Here is a 20,775-nt window from a genome sequence, read left to right on the forward strand (position 1 = left end):
CGAACCTTCCATATATAGTCTATACCAGCCACCCCTGCTCTCCATTCCGAACCTTCCATATATAGTCTTTACCAGCCACTCCCAACATCATCATACCTTTTGCCACACACAGCGTTCTTTCTGGAGACCAGAGCTTATGAGAGTGACAGTGTCCAGGGTCACAGTACTCATTGGTAGCAGAGCCAGGGTGGCTTCTCTCCCATGTGCAATCCCACCCACCCACAGAGCTAAGCTAGGTCAGTGTCCTACCGGCACTTCTACTCCATTCTTGCCAGCCAGCAGCCACTCCCAGCAGGCGAGTGCAGTCTCCATGCCGTGCTCATTGAACATCCGGAGGGGACCCCAACACAGATGATGGAGGAGCTGTGGGTCACAATCTGGAACCAAACACAAATTAGTCAAAGGTTCCTGACTCTGGCTGGGCCTGAACATGGGTTCCCTAGGCTGTGATGAGAGCCAACCCTATCTAGGGCCAATAATGCCTTTTATTTACAGCTAGCTCATCAGAGAATTCTTCTAGCAGACTGCCTGTTCCTTCTTTGACAGAATTCCAGGTTATTAAAGATTTCTAGGCAAATATTCACTTAGAAATGAACCCAGAATTCCATGGGCCTTGTGTGTGTTACCTTTGCTGCTAATGAGCATTGCCGTCAATTTGAACATGGCTTGTGTATAGTGCTGAGGATGACTGTGGTCCAAAGCTGTGATCAGATCCTGGACCATCATTTTGTTCAGGTCAGACATCTGGCCCGTGGCACCTGAGAACCGAATCATTCCATGTACCTGTAAAGAAGTACACTTATTAGCAGCTGTGCACTGAGTCCAGACACATGAGTGAGACCCTGGCTACCAGTTCCCTCGGCTGACAACAGGACTGGCTAGACTAGAGCTCATTTCACTGGTGCTGTCATTGAGCAACTCTCCAGGAAATATATGTTGGCATTTTCACCAACTCCGATTCTTGAAGGTGGAGACATATTCTCATCAGTGTATACAGTGCTAAGCCAGGACAAGGTTTACGAACATAAGCTACATAAATAAACTTCCTTCAGAGTCAATTAATAACTCAAACAACAAAACAGGCTTCATTATCTTTTCATATATAATTTTTTCCCAGAAAGTGTTACTTTTTTATTCATATACTTGGCCACACAGGAGATATGACTCTGTGTATTACTCTCATATTACTCTTTTACCCAAAAAGTAAACCCAGGCCCCAAAGGCAGACTTTCTGCTTCCACAGCATCATTCAAAATGACATAGAATAAGCTCTCTCTGCAGTTCTCGGCATGAGGTTAGTTCATGCTGAGTACAAGACTCACAGAAGAGCAGCCATTGGATTGAGCAAGAAGCAGTGTTCAGGGGGAGGTGAGCCAACCTCGGAAGACTACTCTGATAAATTTCATGAGATTTCATTCTCCACCTTCAGTGTCAACTAGATTTGAATTTGTGGAAGAGAAAACTGAAATCAGACAGGTGAGTGATTTGGTTAGCCTGGAATAAATTCTGTGAGTGAAAGCCCTCCGTGTGGAGCAGCAGACACGCTCCCTGAGCCTACTTCTGACAAGTTATTTAACCTCAGGAGCTGTGTTTCTTTACCTGTAAGTGTCCAGGAGAATGCATGACATTCCACATGTTTGCTACCATAGAACAAAATGCCCCGGCATGCCTGAGTGTGCCCAGGGATCTCACTTTCTTGCAGAGGTGGTAAGTAGCTGTCGTAAATGGCCTGGAATGTGAGGCTGAGTGCTAGCACCCAGGCTCCTCACATCAACTGAATGAGTAAATTCCACATCACCTAGATTCTTCTTTCACATTCTACTATGAAATAGCTAAATAGTATGAAATCAAGATGCAAAGAACAGCTCTGCATAAGGGCAAGAGAAGTACCTCGCCAGCATAGCGGTTGCGCAAATTCAAGGATGCCATGAAGTTGGAGTAGTCTTTCTTCACACAGGCTGGGCGCTCAGTTAGCTGAGTTGCCTATAGACAGGTACAGAGAGCTGTTTTAGATGCTGAAACATAGTTTCCTAAGTTTAACCAAAGCCCTGGTAAGACACCAAGCTCTGGTACAGACCATTCAACCTTCAGTGTGCCAAGCTCACTAAACACTTGCATGCCTCATGGAGATATTTAATTTGCTTTTCCTGAGACAGGGTTTCTCCTGGAACCTTGCCTGGGTTCTGTAGACCAGGCTGGCCTCAAACTCAGAGATCTGCCTGCCTCTGCCTTCCAAGTGCTAGGATAAAGGTGTGTGCCACCACACATAAATAACTCTGGTCTCCAAGTATGTGTACGAGAGATAGATATCTCTGTTAAGAACGTGGAGTTAGAGACTATAGAACAGAGGCATAGGATCTCAAGCACAACCAACGATCAAATACAGAACAAAAAGCATCCTTTCTTATTTATCAAGAATCTACTCAGCTAGCTCACTCCTTTAATGCTAGCTCTTGGGAGCTAGACACAGATGGATTTCTTTGAGTTTGAGGCCAGCCTCTGACAAACCAGAGTTTCATAATGAGATATTCTAAAACAAACCAAAATCCCAAACAAAAACAAACAATAAAACAAACAGCAGCAACAACAATACAAGTGTCTTCTCCTTACTTATAAAGTAACTTTTTAGGACAAAGATGAAAATCCTTCCAGCAAGACAGGCCCTTGTGAGCTAGCTGGGCTAGTACCTAAAAAGAGTACTTGGCTTTAAGCCCTGCCCTCTGTTCTTCAAGTGGTGGAGAGCTCACGGCTGGGGATCCGATCCTGAAACAGGACACTAAGGTAGAGAACATCTTGGAAACAAGAGAAGGGAAATGTACTGGCTGGTTTTGTGTGTCAACTTGACACAGGCTGGAGTTACCACAGAAGGGAGCTTCAGTTGGGGAAGTGCCTCCATGAGATCCAGCTGTGGGGCATTTTCTCAATTAGTGATCAAGGGGGTAGGGCCCCTTGTAGGTGGTGCCATCCCTGGGCTGGAAGTCTTGGGTTCTATAAGAGAGTAGGCTGAGCAAGCCAGGAGAAGCAAGCCAGTAAGGAACATCCCTCCATGGCCTCTGCATCAGCTCCTGCTTCCTGACCTGCTTGAGTTCCAGTCGTGACTTCCTTTGTGATAAACAGCAATGTGGAAGTAAGCCAAATAAACCCTTTCCTCCCCAACTTGCTTCTTGGTCATGATGTTTGTGCAGGAATAGAAACCCTGACTAAGACAGGAAACAGAGAAGCCCTGTACTCTGGGATATGGTTGAAGCATTTGCTAGCAATAGAGCAAGGATTCCAGCACAGTGTGGTAACAGCTTGAGGCCCTCTTCTTTTCTAGCCATGAACCTGCAGTTTTCTGGGCTTCTCAGCAGAGACTAGCAGCCCCAGCAGCTTCTATTTCGTGTTATCATATGGTGAGTGGAAGCTCAAGGTGTCTCTGCAGCCATCTCACTCTCCTCCCTTATCCAGTGAGAGAGAAGGGTCAGAGTCTCTCAGCAGTCCTCTGAGATGTAAGGTGGGTGTCATCAGAGTGCTCATGCCTGGTGCAAGCTGTACCTACACATGGATATGCCTTCTTTTCTTCCTAGAGCCTCTCTTAACCAATGTACTTAAACACATCTGTTAATACCTAAGGGCCACATACTGAGACACTGTCTCAAACCAAACCAAACCAACTTTGATACAATTTCTAAAGCTGCTTCAGTTCTACTGTTAATCTAGAAATTCCTTTCAGTAGCAAAGCTACAAATCCTGGCTTGGCCTAAACTGAGGACTCTAAAATTCTAGGGGACTTCTTCAGCCTGAGGAAGGTGGCAGTGTAGAGCTGTGTCTCTGTCCTCTAACTGCTGACAATCTACTGTGCACTGTTAAGAGTAGAAAGGCTAGTGACAGCTAGCTGTGCATGGTTCAACTGGCCACATGTGCCAAGGCCAATATCTTCAGAGGAAGTTTAGTAACGCCAAGGTACAAGCTCCATGGTGACAGAGCCACAGGCCTTCCCTGGGAATGGCTCAGGCCCTTGAACAAGTTTTTTTCCTGGCTTGGTGATGAAGACCTTCTTCCCTTCCTCTCTGTCTCCACATAGCACATTCCATAGCCCACCTGTAATCTACCCAGAGAGCAGAGCACAACGCACATCTGGCAGTATTCTGGGTTTGTACTGAGTAAGTGTGTGTGTGGGCGGGTAGAGTGGAAAAGCCTATGCTGCAACGCCAGCCTATGCAGCTAATGAGGCCAGCACCTCATTAGCAGGTGCAACTGTCTGTCCCATCCTGACTTAAATTCCAGCCTAATTTAACTGTGAAACTACTGCTTTTGAACCTAAATTAATTTTAAAACAGATAAAGCTGGGGGGTGGGGGTGGGCATGTGTGTATTGAGCACCTGCAGGAAATAGAATCACAAAGACCAGTGAGTATTCCAGACCAGCAGTTCTCAAGTAGGTTGTGACCCTTTTGGGGACCGCATATCAGATATCCTGCATATCAGATATTTACATTACAATCATAACAATAGCAAAGTTACAGTTATGAAGTAGCAACAAAATAACTTTATGGTTGGGGGATCACTAAAACATAATTGCATTTAAGGGTCCCAGCATTAGGAAAGTTGATTCTAGACAAATTTGATTATGATATAATGCTATATATGTCTGAGAAGCTAGTTTCTTTTCTCTCTATAGATAGTAGAAAGTCATATTTCATCAATGTATCAAATTTTACCTTCAAAAATCTACATATTTCAAAACTTAAGCACAATAGGGAAATGCCTATTTGGATGGACACTTCTTCTGGACCCTCATCAATCCCCATCTGTCAACAGATACCCTATGTACCTCACAAATGTGTGGGATGTAGGAGTTGTTCATGAAAATCTACATACAGACTGAGTCCTTCACCCTATCACAGACTAGGGGCTCACTGTTCCATAGGATATTTGCACATACCCCAAGAGTTGTGTTCTGTTTGTTGTAGCCAGCAAAGTGAAGGATGCTTTCAGTGGCCATGGCCAATCCTGTGTGCTGGGACAGTCCTGACACCCAGTTCTGATGCTTGTTCAGATATTCCTGAAATGAAAGGAAGCAAGCTACTTCATTAGTGTAAAGGAAAATGTTAGAAGCATAAAGCAGCAGATCAGATACCAGGCTTCAGCGTAGGACCTTCCCTGACTTGCCAACTGGGGGACCATCAAGGAGTCAAGCCCTTTTCATTTATAAAAGGAGGAGCCCTGATTTCTGAGTGGCTGTTACACAGTTGGCAGGCTATGTCATGATCTATATGAGGACCATTCTTGACTGCAAATATGCTATTTGGCACGTGTTCTCTCTGCCAGCTGCTGGAAAACAAGCTACATAGCCTCAGGCTAGCAGGACTTTGCTACTGAGGGACTTGTGAAATGGACACTGGGAACCCAGAACAAGTATCTGAGCATATCTGTTGGCTAGGAGGAGGGCACCAGTGATAACAGGTTAACCCCAGGAGGGCTATTTGATCACTGTGAACCCCAAGACTGTGCTATTAACTTAAAAAAAGCCTGCTTCTAGTTCTGTGGCTCAGCCCTTAGCACACACCTTTAATCCCTCTGGCTGGAATATAGACATGTCCTTTAATTAAAGGAGTAGACTCCTTTAATCCCAAGTCATGAAAGTAAAGTTAGTTTGTAGAAGGAAGCATCCATGTTTGAAAGTGACATCTAACTGAGTGGCAGACAAAGTGACAAATCACAGAAAGATTTGACAGAATAAGATATTCCCAGGGCTGGTGAGATGGTTCAGGAGCACTGACTGCTCTTTCGGAGGTCATGAGTTCAAATCCCAGCAACCACATGGTGGCTCACAACCATCTGTAATGAGAAACAAATAAAATCCAATGGGCTGGAGCGAGTGGGGCCAGAGCAAGGGGGGCGGAGAAAGGAAAAAAAAAGATATTCCCAACTCTCACGAGAAGAGAGAAAAAGAGATGCAATTTAAGGTATGAGTATGGGGGGAGGGGAAGAAAGTGAGGGGGAGAGAGGGAGAGACAGAGACAGACAGAGAGAGTGAGTTAGTTTTATCAGGACAGTTACAGAGAGACAACAAGCTAGACAGGTGAAGACAGAAGGAGCTAGAGAATGAGAAGGGAGCAAGATTAGAACATATTGCCAAAGTTAGTATGAGGCCAAGCAGAGCAATTCAGGAGAAACTGAGAGAAGACAGACTGAATCAGTCAGCTTGGAGAGGAGTTTGAGCCGTAACAACTGAGTTGAATCAGCCAGCCAGAGTTCAGAAAGAACTAGGAAGAACTGGGTTTATTCAGGAGCAGGTCTCAGAGGCTGAAAATATTTTAGGCCTAGATTAGATTATACAGAGGCTAGAAGCTTTCAAGTCTAGGCCTAGGTTAGCAGACAAAGGCAGTAAGCATCAGAGACATTTAAATCAGGCACATAAAAGTTATTTTTACACACCAGAGCAAAGCAAGAGAAAAAAAGAAGGCTTTTACTCTTGGGACGACATAATCTCATCACCACAGGAGCCAGAGAAAGCACAAACACACACAATATTGCCAATTGTTTTAGGAATTTCTATAGCTGGGGAAATCCATCTATGATCAGACTCTACAGTGACAGGGACTGAGTAACGGTTAAGTTTAAAAACTAAATCAGGGGAGCTGGAGAGATGGCTCAGTGGTTAAGAGCACTGACAGCTCTTCCGAAGAGCTTGAGTTCAAATCCCACAACCACATGGTGGCTGACAACCATCCATAATGAGATCTGATGCCCTCTTCTGGTGTGATGGAAGATAGCTACAGTGTACTTACATATAATAAATAAATAAATGAATATTAAAAAAATAAAATAAGAACCAAATCAGATTTGCTACTAAGACTAGACCTCTGTGGTGGCACTGGGAGGAGGAAGACTTGAGGTGGCTGAGGCTCAGGAGGATGGGCAGGCAATGAAGCTGGTCAGTGAGAGCTGCATGAAGACAGGGGCTCAGAAGGGATGATTGCTGGGGAAAGCAGAAGGAACCAGGGTGCCGTGAGCTTGGTAGAAATATTATGACCCCTTCCAAGCCTCATTATATTCTGTTTTCTTTTCTTTTTTTTGTTTTCTCAAGACAGGGTTTCTCTGTGTAACCCTGGTTGTACTGGAACTTGTTCTGTAGATCAGTCTGGCCTTGAACTCACAGAGCTCCACTTGTCTCTGCCTCCCCAGTTCTGGGATCAAAGACATGCAGCACCACCACTCAGCCTCTATTTTCTTCTTAAGGCTGTTTGTCTAAAAAAATTGCTGGGGTGGATGACCTCTATCTACTAATTCCTTTTGTTTCCTGAAACTTTTAGGCACTAAAGGATTCCTGCTTTCATTAGCAGCTATGGCTCCTTTCCTCTACATAGCATGAAACCAGATATTTCTTAAATATTAATGATTTGGCAAAAAAAAAAATTCTGAAAAATTCCAGTGGATAAATATTAAAACTACACAGTATCAAAGCATGACCTTTATAACCAGGTGTGGCTTTGTCCTCCTCTGTATATGGATCTGTGTCCAGGTGATCCCTCTTCCAGCATTATTCAATCCTTTGTGGAGGGTAATCCTAGGCACAAGCCAGGGATTCTTGCTCAGTGCATTTCAAACTGACTCTAAGTCTCTCAGAGCCAGCTGCTTTACCCTTCCTGGGCTTCACCAAGAGGAATTTTTTTTTTTTTAAATAGTGCTCCCTTGAGCCAGGTGTGGTATCACATGCCTTTAATCCCAGCACCCAGGAGGCAGAGGCAGGTGGATCTCTATGACTTCAAGTCCAGTCTGGTGGTCTACATGGTGAGTTCCAGGATAGCCAGGGGTATATAGAGAAACCCTGTCTTGAAAAACAAAAATAAATGAACAGAATTAACTTCCCCTTACATGTTCTCCTGAGGTCACACAGGCTTCACTCAGCAGGCCTGCTCCCTGTTAGCTCAGGTTTTTTCTAGGGGTCCCTTTTTAAAAAATCTTTATTCCTCTTAAGACAACTTTTCCCTTCTATATTCTGTGACATTTTTGTTCTCTTTGCAAGACAGAACTTTAATCTGAAGAAATGCATCTGAAGATATATGTATATATGTTGCCTAGACAGAGCTTCACTGAGACTCAAATCTTTGATTGTCTGATCACTGGCCTTCATCAAGGCCCTGCACTCAGGTGCACATAATACACCAAGTCTGGTGGCCTGTGCCACTGTCCCTGACCCCCATATTGCCCCAACTCACCTTTCAAGCAGCCACAATTGTCCCACAGCCTTAACACCTTATAATGGTTAGAGCCAGGCCCACTAACCTGACAAGTATACTCACCCTGAAAGGTATGTCCAACAGATAACCCATGAGTTCATATTCTGACTACATTTTGATATTTGCAGAAAGTACCTGTAGGTGGGATTTAGTGACCGTGGGTGCCCATTTCATGGCTTCCTGCAGGATCATTCCACAGCGTGCAGCAAAGTCTTTCACGATGCTCTGCAAGTTGGACAACCTGAAGTCAGCCTATCTAGGTTGCAGTGACTGTTACAGGCTAAACTGTGTCTCTTCAAAGTCTTACATTGAAGCCCTGGTCCTCAGAAACTCAGAATGAGACTGTACTTGGATAGGGCTTTGAAAGAGGTGATTAAATTAAAGGCCACTGAGGGAAAGCCTAGCCTAATGCAGCTGGTTTACTTATGCAATGAAAAAATGTGGAAACATCAGGGACACCCCTCAGAGGGAAGACCACATGAGAACACAGTGAGAGGATCCTGCTTTCCAAAGAGAGTGAGCTCAGAAGACTTCCCTGCTAACACTTTGTTCTTGGATGTTTTCTGCCCATCATTGTGAAAAAAATTTCTTTCCTTAAGCTACCTAGTCTAAGGTAATGGATATGGAAGCTTTATCAGTGACTATGTACTAACACCAATGCTCCAGGGCACAGGGATTCTGAGTACACTATGGTCTGTGGTTCTTGCAGAAAGCTGTGTGGCAGATCCAACAACATAAACAGTCCATCTTAAGGCTACTGTGCAACATGTCCTGAGTCAGTCACTAAGTGAAAAGGCATGTTCTAGGGCTGGAGCTATGGTTTAGTGGTTAAGAGCACTGACTGCTCTTCCAAAAAGGCTTGAGTTCAATTTCCAGCAACCACATAGTGGCTCACAACCATCTGTAATGGGATCTGATGCCCTCTTCTGGTGTGTCTGAAGACAGTGACAAGATAGTGTACTTACTTCCGTACATAAAATAAATAAATAAATCTTTAAAAAAAAAAGAAAAAAAGAAAAGGAATGTTCTAGATGGGAAAAAAAGTCCTTAGAGGTGCCACATCACTGCTTGCTTAATGCATATCTGAGGGGCTGATAGCTGACGAATAGCTAGAAATGCCTTTGGCAACTAAAGCAGTAATGTTGCAGAGTCAGGGACACTGAGTGGGAAGCTACAGACCTGGAACACAGACAGGCTCAGGAATTCAGGAGCTCCCCCTTCAGTAGGACAGTGCCAAGAACTTGGGGACTCAGGGACCTAAGGTATGTTTAAAACATCTGTCTGGATATCCCCAAGGAAGCCCCCATTCTAGGGGACCAGGTGGGACTTACCTCCCGGGCTTCATATGTGTCAGGAACTGTGATCCGATAGGGAGCATCAGGAATGTCATAGTAAGGTTGGTCCTTGTGAATATCCTAGAAACAACAGACCCCTCAAGGCTGCTTCTGTCAAGAATGTGACAGTCAACAGTGTCACACGCCCCACATGGACTCCCAAACTTGCCACAGCCTAGTGAGAGACACTAGGGAACAATTTGGTATCCACTCCACTTACCACTTGTACATAAGTGAGGCTCAGGGGTATTTACACATAGTGGGAAGCTCGTGTGTTAGGTACACTACACACTGGAACACTCACAGCACTTAGTGAGGCTCAGGGGCATTTACACAGAGTGGGAAGCTCATGTTAGGTACACTGCACACTGGAACACTCACAGCACTTAGTGATAGAGACAGGGTCTGCAGGATGTCCAACATGGTCTTCAGCACAGTCCCGCTCCAGAGCAAGTGTGGAAACCTACAGCAAGAAGGGTTCTCAGGGCTGAGGAGATGAACTTTCCAGGAACCTACACTGTCCACCTATGGGTCCTCCCCTGCACAGGCATGATCCCACTGAGACATAGCACCTATCCACCTCTCTATCCACACTGAGGTATATGGAGTCTGGTCAGAAACTTCCTACTTCTGAAGGCCAATAGAGGCCACATTCCTCCTTTCCAAAGCAGTTCTAGTGTTTTATGGTGGCTCCCCAATATTTCTCACATTACGGCACCAACAGAAAACAAGAATATTGGAATGACGTAAAGCAGTGGAATGAAGTAACAGATCACGGGCTGATGGCCCATCCACCAGAAGGACTTTGCCTTATGCAGTAATCATCTTATATGAGGCCTGACCTGGACATACACTATATGTGCATGGCTTGGTCCTTGTGATTATTCTGGCTGGTTCCTGACCTATCTTCAGATTCTGCAGCTGCCTCAGGAAGTTGAAGGTAGGCTGTGTGCTAATTTGGCCTTTATACTTCAGAGGCTACCCAGTTTACCTTCTGAAAGGTGCAATGTCTAAGCCTACTTTGTCTCTTAGCACAAGCAGTGGGAAAATACAAGTGTAAGCTTTTATTCTGAGAAACTCATAGGGTCCTTATTCTCCTGGGGGACTTCTAGCTAAATCCTAGGTTAGGAGATAGTAAGCTTATTTTAGTTAATACAAATGGCTCAGAATGAGTATGTTTCTAGGCTAAAATGTAGGCTGTAACAAACTCACTGACATTCTTCAGGAAGCTGTATCACCCCTGAATTTTTGTTCTGACTTTGCTATTTTCTGGGCTGATGATGTAACAGTGGTTTTTCCATGTTCCAAGCTATCAACATTTATATACATATGAAGCTTTAGAGAGAAATCGAACTTACTTATCCACCAGACCAGACAGGTATTTGTCAGCCACTCTCCTTATCCTCTTATGAATGTGGTTGAAGTTCACCAGCAGAAACTGGGCATGCCGCTCCAGCTCCTCTTCATTCTCCTTGGTCTTAGCCTAGAGCGAGAAGACAGGTACCATAGGGCTCTCCCATGTGTGTCTAGTAGGCACCCACCGGCATTCAGGCAGGCTTACTTTTTCTGCCATCATGTTCAGGAAGGCATCAAACACTTTGTCAGCAACAGCAATGACACACTGCATCATCCCTGCAATGAGAGGATTAGAAGAGTTACCAATAATCTCAGACTCAGAGGGCAGTTTCAGGGATGAGGTACAGTCACAAAAGTTACCAACAATCTCAAATGCACAGAGCTGCAGAGCAGTACATCTGCCATAACCAGTCTGCAGTTGTCAGAAGTAGGAAATCTGGTGCCACACTATCACCAGATTCTCCCACCCATGTCCCCTTTCTGTTCCAGGAGCGAATCCTGGACATTGCACAGAATCTTCTCACATCTCTTGTGTCTCTTATAACTGTGTTGATCCCTAAGTCTGTTCTTGGACTTCATGAACTTGTGATACTTTAAGGACATAGTTAATTTATGGAAGGTTTTTCAATTTAGCTATCTGAGACTCGGAATGCTGGAAGTGATATGATATTCTCTCTCTCTCTCTCTCTCTCTCTCTCTCTCTGTTCTGTTTGTTTCTTTCTCCCCCCTCCGGGTTTCTTTTCTTTCTCTTCTCCCCGACCCCTACCAGATGGGGTTTCTTTGTGTAGCCCTGGCTGTCCTGAAAGTCACTCTGTAGACCACGCTGGCTTCAAACTCAGAAATCTGCTTGCCTCTGCCTCCCAAGTGCTGGGATTAAAGGAGTGCACTACCACTGCCCAGCTGTCCCTGGATTTCTTAAGACATGGATTGACTGATTTGCTTCTCGTGTGTAGCCCAGGCTAGACTTGAACTCATGGCAATACTCTGACCTGAGACTTGTGGGTGTTTGAGTGAGAGGTGTGTGCTAGCATACCTGTTTCTCTTGTCTCATCTATCAGGGGCTATGGCATCTTCAATAAGCTCTTTTGTAAAAATCCTTATGTGTGTATGTCTCTGTGTGTTTATGTGCATGTGTATGTACTAGTGCTCATAAAGGTCAGAAGGGGCATTGAACTCCTTGGAGCTAGCTGTGTTACAGGGATTTGCCTAACTGATTTGGGTGCTGGGACTGAATACCAGCAGTTCTCTTAATTGCTGAGCCATCTCTCTAGCCCCCAAATTGAAAGTCATTTAAGGGCTGACATGATGTTCAAAACCTTTCTGATATTACAGCCTGTCCTGGCAAAAGCCCACCTGTAATATTGGTACTTAGGTGGTAAAGGCTGGATTACAAGTTCAAGTCTTACCTGAGCTATATGACCCCGCTCAAAGGGGAAAAAAAAAACAAAACCAACCAAACAAAAATCCAGCCAGACTCATGGTGCACACCTTTAATCCTAAATCCCTAACTTGGGAGGCAGAGGCAGGGGAATCTCTGAGTTTGAGGCCAGTCTAATCTATAGAGCAAGTTCTGGGAGAACCAGGGCTACACAGAGAAACCCTGTCTTGAAAAACCAAAGGGGGCTAGGGGCTGGAGAGATGGTTCAGGAGTTAAGAACACTGTCTGCTCTTTCAGAGGTCCCGAGTTCAATTCCCAGCAACCACATGGTGGCTCACAACCATCTGTAATGGGATCTGATGCTCTCTTCTTGTGTGTCTGAAGACAGCTACAGTGTATTCATATACATACAATAAATAAATCTTTTAAAAAAAAAAAGAGGGGCTGGTGAGATGGCTCAGCAGGTAAGAGCACTGACTGCTCTACTCAAGGTCCTGAGTTCAAATCCCAGCAACCACATGGTGGTTTACAACCACCTGTAATAAGATCTGACGCCCTCTTCTGGTGTGTCTGAAGACAGCTACAGTGTACTTAATTATAATAATGAATAAATCTAAAAAAAAAACTAATGAAAAAAAAAAAGAAAGTAAGAAAGAAAGAAAAACTAAAGGGGGAAAAAAGGAAAAGAAAACCTAAAGTAAGTGTATACAATGTACATATATACATGCATACAGACTAACAACACTTACACACAAAGTAAAAATAAATTGAAAATCATATGATCTGTTTATATAATATTTACAATGTACTGGGTAATCTAAGTAATACAAAATGACTTATAACAGACCTGCACATGTGTGTAGCTTCTATGCAAACTCTATTCCATTTTATAAAAGAGACAACTCCAAATGAAGTCTCCCTACATTTTATACTAACCTTTACTTTTTTTAGAACATCATTATGATTCATACTATTTATAATGCCAACTCATTTCAGTTAAGCAAAGTTACAAAAAAATACTATTTACATTCAACAAGCAACAGAAAGATGCTTCAGATCCATAAATGACCATCTAAGGAGCCTTGGTTCTTTTTAGCAGAAGACAGTATCAGAGACCAGTGTCTGGATACTGCACTGCTTGCACACAGAAAGTGAACTGTTTTGGGTCCTTGCAGAGTGACAAAATCAGAAGGATATGTTTTTAAAATTAAATTTCTTTTTGTGGCTCTGGGAATTGAATCTAGGGTCACATACATGCCGTCTATCACTGAGTTACATCCCCATAACCTCCCTTTGTGCATGTGTTTTGTATGCTTGTCTGTATACCTGTGTGGGGTACACTTTGAATGTACACATCAAGACACCAGAGGAGGACACTGGGTATTTTTTTCTACCACTATTTATCTAAGTTTTCAGAAGGTTCTCTCACTAAACCCAAAGCTTGCCGTTTTGGTTAGGATGGCCAGCCAGGGAGCTCTTGGATCCAGCTGGCACACAGCCATTTTCAGCTTTTACAAAAATGCTGGGAATTTGGATCTTGCTGGATCTTCACAGCAAGCACCCTTACCTACTGAGAAATCTTCTCAGCCCTCTTTTTGCTTTTTTGAATCTCTAAATTAGCCAGGTTTGTCCTGAAATTGCAATTATCCTACTTCAGCCTTCCAAGGAGCTTGGATACCTACCCATCCATTTGACAGCTTCTCATATCCTGCTCTGCCCCTGAACTCCTTATGTAGCCGAGATGACCCTGAACAACTTCTTCTTCTTCTTCTTTTTTTTTTTTTTTAAGATTTATTTATTATTATATGTAAGTACACTGTTGCTGTCTTCAGATACACCAGAAGAGGGTGTGAGATCTCATTACGGATGGTTGTGAGCCACCATGTGGTTGCTGGGATTTGAACGCAGGACCTTCAGAAGAGCAGTTGGTACTCTTAACCGCTGAGCCATCTCTCCAGCCCCGACCCTGAACTTCTGATCCTCTTGTCTCCACAACCAAGTGCTTGGTTAACAGCAAACACTAGTACACCAGGAACTGAACAGGGCTTTAGGCCCACTAAGGAAGCACTTTATCCACTCAACTATAACCCAGCCTACCCTGGATTATTTAAAAAAAAAGTCTTTGGGGGGCTGCAGAGATGGCTCAGTGGTTAACAGAATTTCCTGCTCTTCTAGAGGACCCAGGTTCCATTCCCAGCACCCATATGGCAGCTCACAACTGTTTGTAACTTCAGATCCGACTTCCTCACACAGCATACATGTAGGCAAAAATAGGTTATAAAATAAAAATAAAACATTTTTAAAAAGAAAAATATTTTACATTTATTATTTATTCTGCATGCACATGTGCACTTATATTTTACAGTGCACATGGATTTTAAGCGTCAGAAGATAATTTATAGAGTCGGTTCTCTCCTACTATAAAGGTCTCAGGGATCAAACTTAGGCTGTCAGGCACAAGCACCTTTATTTGCTGAGCCATCTTGATGGTACTACCTTCCTTATTTTTAAGGTTATATATTTTATGAAGATACTTCCAATGGAGTATGTAACATCATAAAACTATTTTCTCTATGTGAACAGAAAATAGGAAATATTCTTTTCTTTTTCCTACTCAAGCTCAATTTATCATGAAAGTATTGTAATAATGAGCTTACCAGATTTGTCTTTCTGAATAGCTTTATCCTCAAAGTAGCAGAACATTACCTGGAATCGATCTGGATCTGTAGAACGGAGTACCCTAACAAAAAGAGCAGCATTGAACGCATTTTATAAACATATAACCCTCCCCACCCCATCAGAGACCCGCCACTATTCTGAACTGGTTTGGCTTACAGGACAGCATCTCCGCTGTTTATAGGAGCACACACTCATTTGTATTTTCTACAGGCTGATGTATACCATTTAGTAACACAATCCTATCTCATTCAATCCACATAGAGGTTACATGAACCAAGGCTTTTTTTGTTTGTTTGTTTTCTGAGACACAGTTTCTTTATGTAACCCTGGCTGTCCTGGAACTCACTGTGTAGACCAGGCAGGCCTAGAACTCACAAAGATCCATCTGCCTCTGCCTCCTGAGTGCTGGGATTAAAGTCATATGCTACCATGCCCACCCTGGACCTGCATTTAGGATTTCTTTACCTTTGGCATATTCTGTGCCATTCTTGGGGTTTTGTTTGCATGAGTATATATCTGTATGCTGTGTGAGTGGGTGCCTGCCGAGGCCGGAGTTAGAGGGATCTGCAAACTGTCTTATGCAGGTGCTGGGAACTATGGCAAGTCCTCCGAATCACTGTGCCATCTGTCCAGCTCCTTCTTCATTTTTGTGAGTAGTGGTCTCATGTAGCTCAGGCTGGTCTCAGAACTCAAGGCAACCCTTCTGCCTTAGTGTCACCAGTACTGGTATTTTTCTTTTTACCTTTATGATGATAAATACCTATCTGGGCCAGCCAGAGGGTAAAGGTGCCCGCCTAACAACCTGAGTTTCGTGACTAGGACCCAACGGTAGGAAGAGAGGACTGATTTTGCAGATGACCTCAGAACCCCTGTTCCAAGCCTGGCATCCATGTGCTACAGTTATATACATGTATAAGATAAAAAGAATGTAAGAAGACATAAAACAGAACACCTATAACCTTTAGGGGAAGGGAAGAAAAGGAAATAAACACATGTGTTTGAACCACAGCTTCTACTGAAGAGCCACTCAGGTTCTAGGAGCTGCAGTATAGTAGAGGATTGCAAATTCAATCATCAATAGGAGGAGAGGACCTCGGCCCTGTGAAGGTTCTGTGCCCCAGTGTAGGGGAATGCCAGGGCCAGAAAGTGGGAGAGGGCGGGGTGGCAGGCATGGGGAAGTGGGAGGCAACAGGGGTTTGTTTTTGTTGTTTTTGTTTGTTTCTTTGTTTTTTGAAGGGGAATAGGGGAATGGAGAAATTTACATGTAAATAAAGAAAATATCTAAAAGAAAAAAAAAAAAGAAAGCAGGGCTTAATATGGATTAATCGTCCCCCACACAAGCCTTTTAGGAGGTAGGTAGCTGAGTTTCTGTGAAGCAAAGCCAGGGTCGTACAGTAAAAGAATCTGCGCAGCCTCGGATACTTTTAACTTCTTACTCCATGATTTAAAATTTTTCCTAGTAACCAGGAACCAGAAATTGAAGTATCATCCTTGAATCAGAGCTCAGGGGTTGTTCCATGATGGCATAGGGCTCTTGGGGGATCTGCAGGGAGCCTATGGCTATATAACACCCAAAACCACACTTGAGGGGCGAGAGGCAGCTTTTCTAGTTAGGCACACCACACTAATCACAGTCATCATGCCTTGTTTGACATTTAGCTTCTTTCTTTTCTTTTCTATTCTTCTCTTTTTTTGTTTTTTGTTTTTTTGTTTGTTTGTTTTGAGACAGGGTTTCTTTGTGTAGCCCTGGCTGTCCTGGAACTCACTCTGTAGACCAGGATGGCCTTGAACTCAGAAATCGGCCTGCCTCTGCCTCCCAAGTGCTGGAATTAAAGGAGTGCGCCACCATCGCCCAGCTCTTTTCTTTTTTTAAATGCAGTCTGGGATGGAACCCTGCATGTGAGACAAGCATTCTACACTGGGCTGCACCCTTAGCTCTCTGGATGTTTTTTCTTTGAGGGGAAAAAACCAGGAAGGAGCTACATTAATATACTATAGGAGATGGCAATGAAATGATCATCCTCTTTAACCATCCTATTTTATTTTTTTAGATTTATTTGTGTGTATGTTCGTGTGTGTGTGTGTATGTGTGTGTGTGCGCGCGCTCATGTACATAGGTATGTAGTTCTGGCTGTCCACCTGCCTCTGCCTACCAAGTGCTGGGATTAAAGGACCCCTCTCCCTCCCCCTGCCACCAACAGTAGTTTGCTTTCTAAATGCTTGTAGGTCTTGGGAGGAGTTGAAAAAGTCCCACAGCTATCAAGACACAGAAGTTAAAAATTTGCTTCAATATGTATGGAGGTGAAGGCTCGTGTACCTCATGTATTCCAGCCGATACACAGACAAGAGATAGGTAGACATGGCAAAGTCCAGCTTGTTGATGAGAGCAGACACCTCAGGAGGAGGATCTAGCAAGTTGATGATGGTACTTCGGAGCTCACTCAGTTCAGCCTGGAGGGAAAGAAACACTCAGAGGTTCATGATGGTGCCTTCCCAGAAGAATGGAAGCCTAATGGTTAGCAACATATAAGGACATGGAAAGGATTTGTTCTAATTTTTTTTCTGGTCAGATTAACAAGAGAAGAGAACCCGTACAGGAGTAACTGTATCATTTTTCATAGCTGAATTGTATTGGAGGACTGATCGCAGAGGCTCTTTGCTGGGAAAGGTAAGCAGAGGTGACTTGGTAGCTATTTCACAGACTCCCTCATACCATTCTTCCGGCCAGAGTCCTGTAAGAGAGGGGTAGTGAGATAAGGGCTGGGTGTAGAGATCAGTAGGCTACCTGACCAATATGAGGGAGGCCATTTTCCCAGCACAGGGTAGATGGGATAAGAGAGAGGGCAGAGAGAGAGGGAGAGGGAGAGGGAGAGAGGAAGATAGAACACAGAGTACCTAGTTCAAGAAATCTTATGTCTTGACTGGCAATTTCTAGAGTCCTGAGTCTCCTAAGACAATTGTCCCCACAATGAGACTCAGAAACAAATCTGCTGTCTAATTTTGTACAAGATGTAGCATTCCCATTGGGAAGTGTAATGTTTTTAAGTACCTGCAGGAACAAGCAACTACATTTGCACTCAGAACAAATGTATCCAGACTCTGGTGTTGTTGAGTCTGACCTTAGCTGCTTCTTGCATACTCAGCATTTCCTGGGGAGATACCACTCCCTACCTGAGCCTTCCACAGCGAATCCCATTAGCACAGAGTAGAGCCAGAAATCCCGGAAAAGCTTCTGTAGCCTAGGTTTAGCTTCTTTGATGGGTGGCAATCGTCGGGTGAGCTGATGTGGGAAAGGAGAAAGGTTATTGCTAGTAAAACTCCATTATACTAAGTGTAAAATCAAGCACACATTTTCCAAGAGCCCCATCTCAGACTTGACCAGTCAGAATGGATGCAAATAGGCACAAGGAGCATTGGCTAGCACTTCTCAATCATTCTGCCCATGATCAGCCTCATTCTCTCACTGGCTATATGGAATGTGTAATGTGAGCCAGGTGCCACGATTGGGGTTCACTCAAAGGGCCTTCTGTCTAACTGGGAGGAAAACACTTAGAATGGGGGCAGAGTCCTAGAAATGCTGTTATGCGTCTCCATGAAGCTTAGTCAGGCAGAGAACAGAGGACAGCACTAGATGCTATAAGAAACCTCAAGTCACAAGGCTGGGACTGGGAGGGCCTTCAGAGATGGTACCAAAGACCAGGTTGGCCTCAAATTCACAGAGATCCAACTGTGTCTGCTTCCTGGGTACTGGGATAAAGGTGTGTGCCACCACCACCTGGCAGACTGAGCAATATTATGGACAGAGTGAAGAAGCACCTTTCAAATCTTTTTCTAGCACATGACTTTTTAAAACAGTGATCTTGGGCAGAATGTCAACATGTAGCAAAAACAAACTAGTTTGAGTGTAGGAATGAGAAGTCAAATTCCCTAAGTCCTTGCTTGAGAAAGTAGCCTGCCTGCAAGGTACACAGTTGCATGGCAGTTATATAAATGGTTTTATTTGTACAAACCACTCCACTGAGCACACTGGTCCTTATAGAATCCCTGAGGACACAACTCTCATACAGCCATGAGACCTGTTCTATATACCTGTAGTGTGGGGCTTTGTTACACAAACACTAGTGGCATGTGTGCACCAGGCCCTAAGCCAGTAGTACAGAGTGGGGAGAGGTGATACCAAATGCCAGGTCACATTCATATGCAACCAGTAGGAGTGTAAATTGGTACAATACTTATCAGGGAGGATTATGGCAGTGTGACTCATGTTGAGTGTGATTGTCAAGGGGTCCACTTAGATCCTACACAACTGAAACACCAGCTCAATCTAAGTTGACAAAAAATTATCATCAATCAGAACTTCAGGACAGACTTGGGAGCTGAACTGGGATTCTGGCCAAGCCAGAGTGTTACAGAGTTTTTAAGCTTAAAAACCACATATATTTGTGCCAAATTATAGTTACATTTTTTCCTCAACAATCCAGATTTAGGGAGAGGGAACTTCCTTAGGAACATGTCTTTTTGGTACCTGTATCCTGTTATCATTAGTTGGTTTACTCAACTGTGGCAGGGTGACCTGCTTAGCATTCATGCCTCAACTTGTCAACCAGGATGTCAGTTATCTACATACACATTCCTTTTTGCCAAGCAGGGTATCAGTTACTCATGGAGGTCTTGGGACCTTAAACTTCATTTGATCCCTATTCAAAATATAAGTTTTTTTCAAAATGGCTTTGCTTTGGTTCTTTCTTACATGATGAAGCAAACCTGTAATTCCAGTACTTAGTGGGTGGAGGAAGGAGAATCAGGAATTCAAAGTCATCCTTGGTTTCAGAGTGGCTTTAAAGTCAACATGAACTACTTAAGATCTGTCTTGAAAAAAAAATCATATTTTCTATGATCATTTATTACTATGATCATGTTAGTCGGTAGTTGTAATCAATTGTAAAGTAAAATATGCAAAATATACAAATGCAGATTTTAATATATACGTAAATGTATGAGTACAGAACAAAGATGGAAAAAACCCCTCAGGTGCCTAGTTAAAATTATTTCTCATTAGCTGAGTGGTTAAGGACTTAACCTCTTTTTTTTTTTTTTTGGATTTATTTATTATATGTAAGTACACTGTAGCTGTCTTCAGACGCACCAGAAGAGGGCGTCAGAACTCATTACGGGTGGTTGTGAGCCACCATGTGGTTGCTGGGATTTGAACTCATGACCTTCTGAAGAGCAGTTGGTGCTCTTACCCGCTGAGCCATCTCACCAGCCCCGGTAAGGACTTCTGTTCTCTTCTTTGAGACTGTATTTTCTGGAATTCTGTCAGAAGCATCTCTTTGTACAAGTAGAGGGAGGACACAGGTGCTGGTCTGGAGCTAAGCGGCCCAGGACAGAGGCTCTGGTCTCTCCTTTAGAACTGCCAGGGTACTGAGAGGGTTGGTTTAGGACAGACTTCGGAGGTTCTAAGGAGATGGGGAGTGCAATAGTAGATGGAGGAGTCATAGGGCAGAAAGCCCAGTGTCCCATAGGATACTAGCCACCAAGGACAAATGACAAAATGCTTGCAGTTTGGCGAGTGGCCAAGGATGGCAAGCTTGAGTAGCTGTGTGACTGAGGATGGTGATAGGTGAACCTAAGAAGAGGCTCTAAGAGGCAGGTCGAGGCCCAAATAGGGTTCCAGATAGCAGGCTTAAGGTGAATGTTGCTAAGAGGGTCTGGTGGTAAGTGAATCTCTCTTCGTGAGTTCAAGGCCAGCCTGATCTATACAGTGAGCTCAGAACCAGCCAGGACATAGTGAGACCTTGTCC

At 43.8% G+C, this 20,775-nt stretch overlaps 1 protein-coding gene across 1 annotated transcript in view; it reads right to left on the reverse strand.

Annotated features, from left to right (window-relative positions):
- Pi4ka (phosphatidylinositol 4-kinase alpha) overlaps positions 1-20,775 on the reverse strand; it is a 119,265-nt gene that overhangs the window by 26,518 nt on the left and 71,972 nt on the right. Inside the window, exons 20-32 of the mRNA XM_031363273.1 lie at positions 18,143-18,251; positions 17,567-17,703; positions 17,289-17,422; positions 14,950-15,032; positions 11,120-11,190; positions 10,917-11,041; positions 9,940-10,021; positions 9,556-9,639; positions 8,360-8,449; positions 4,924-5,043; positions 1,891-1,983; positions 627-783; positions 250-377 (exon numbers count right to left, since the gene is read on the reverse strand). Of these exons, the coding sequence (XP_031219133.1) occupies positions 250-377; positions 627-783; positions 1,891-1,983; positions 4,924-5,043; positions 8,360-8,449; positions 9,556-9,639; positions 9,940-10,021; positions 10,917-11,041; positions 11,120-11,190; positions 14,950-15,032; positions 17,289-17,422; positions 17,567-17,703; positions 18,143-18,251 (1,413 nt within the window). The remainder of the gene's footprint in view (positions 1-249; positions 378-626; positions 784-1,890; positions 1,984-4,923; positions 5,044-8,359; positions 8,450-9,555; positions 9,640-9,939; positions 10,022-10,916; positions 11,042-11,119; positions 11,191-14,949; positions 15,033-17,288; positions 17,423-17,566; positions 17,704-18,142; positions 18,252-20,775) is intronic.

Source organism: Mastomys coucha, unplaced genomic scaffold (genome assembly GCF_008632895.1).
Source record: "Mastomys coucha isolate ucsf_1 unplaced genomic scaffold, UCSF_Mcou_1 pScaffold12, whole genome shotgun sequence".
NCBI lineage: Eukaryota > Metazoa > Chordata > Mammalia > Rodentia > Muridae > Mastomys > Mastomys coucha.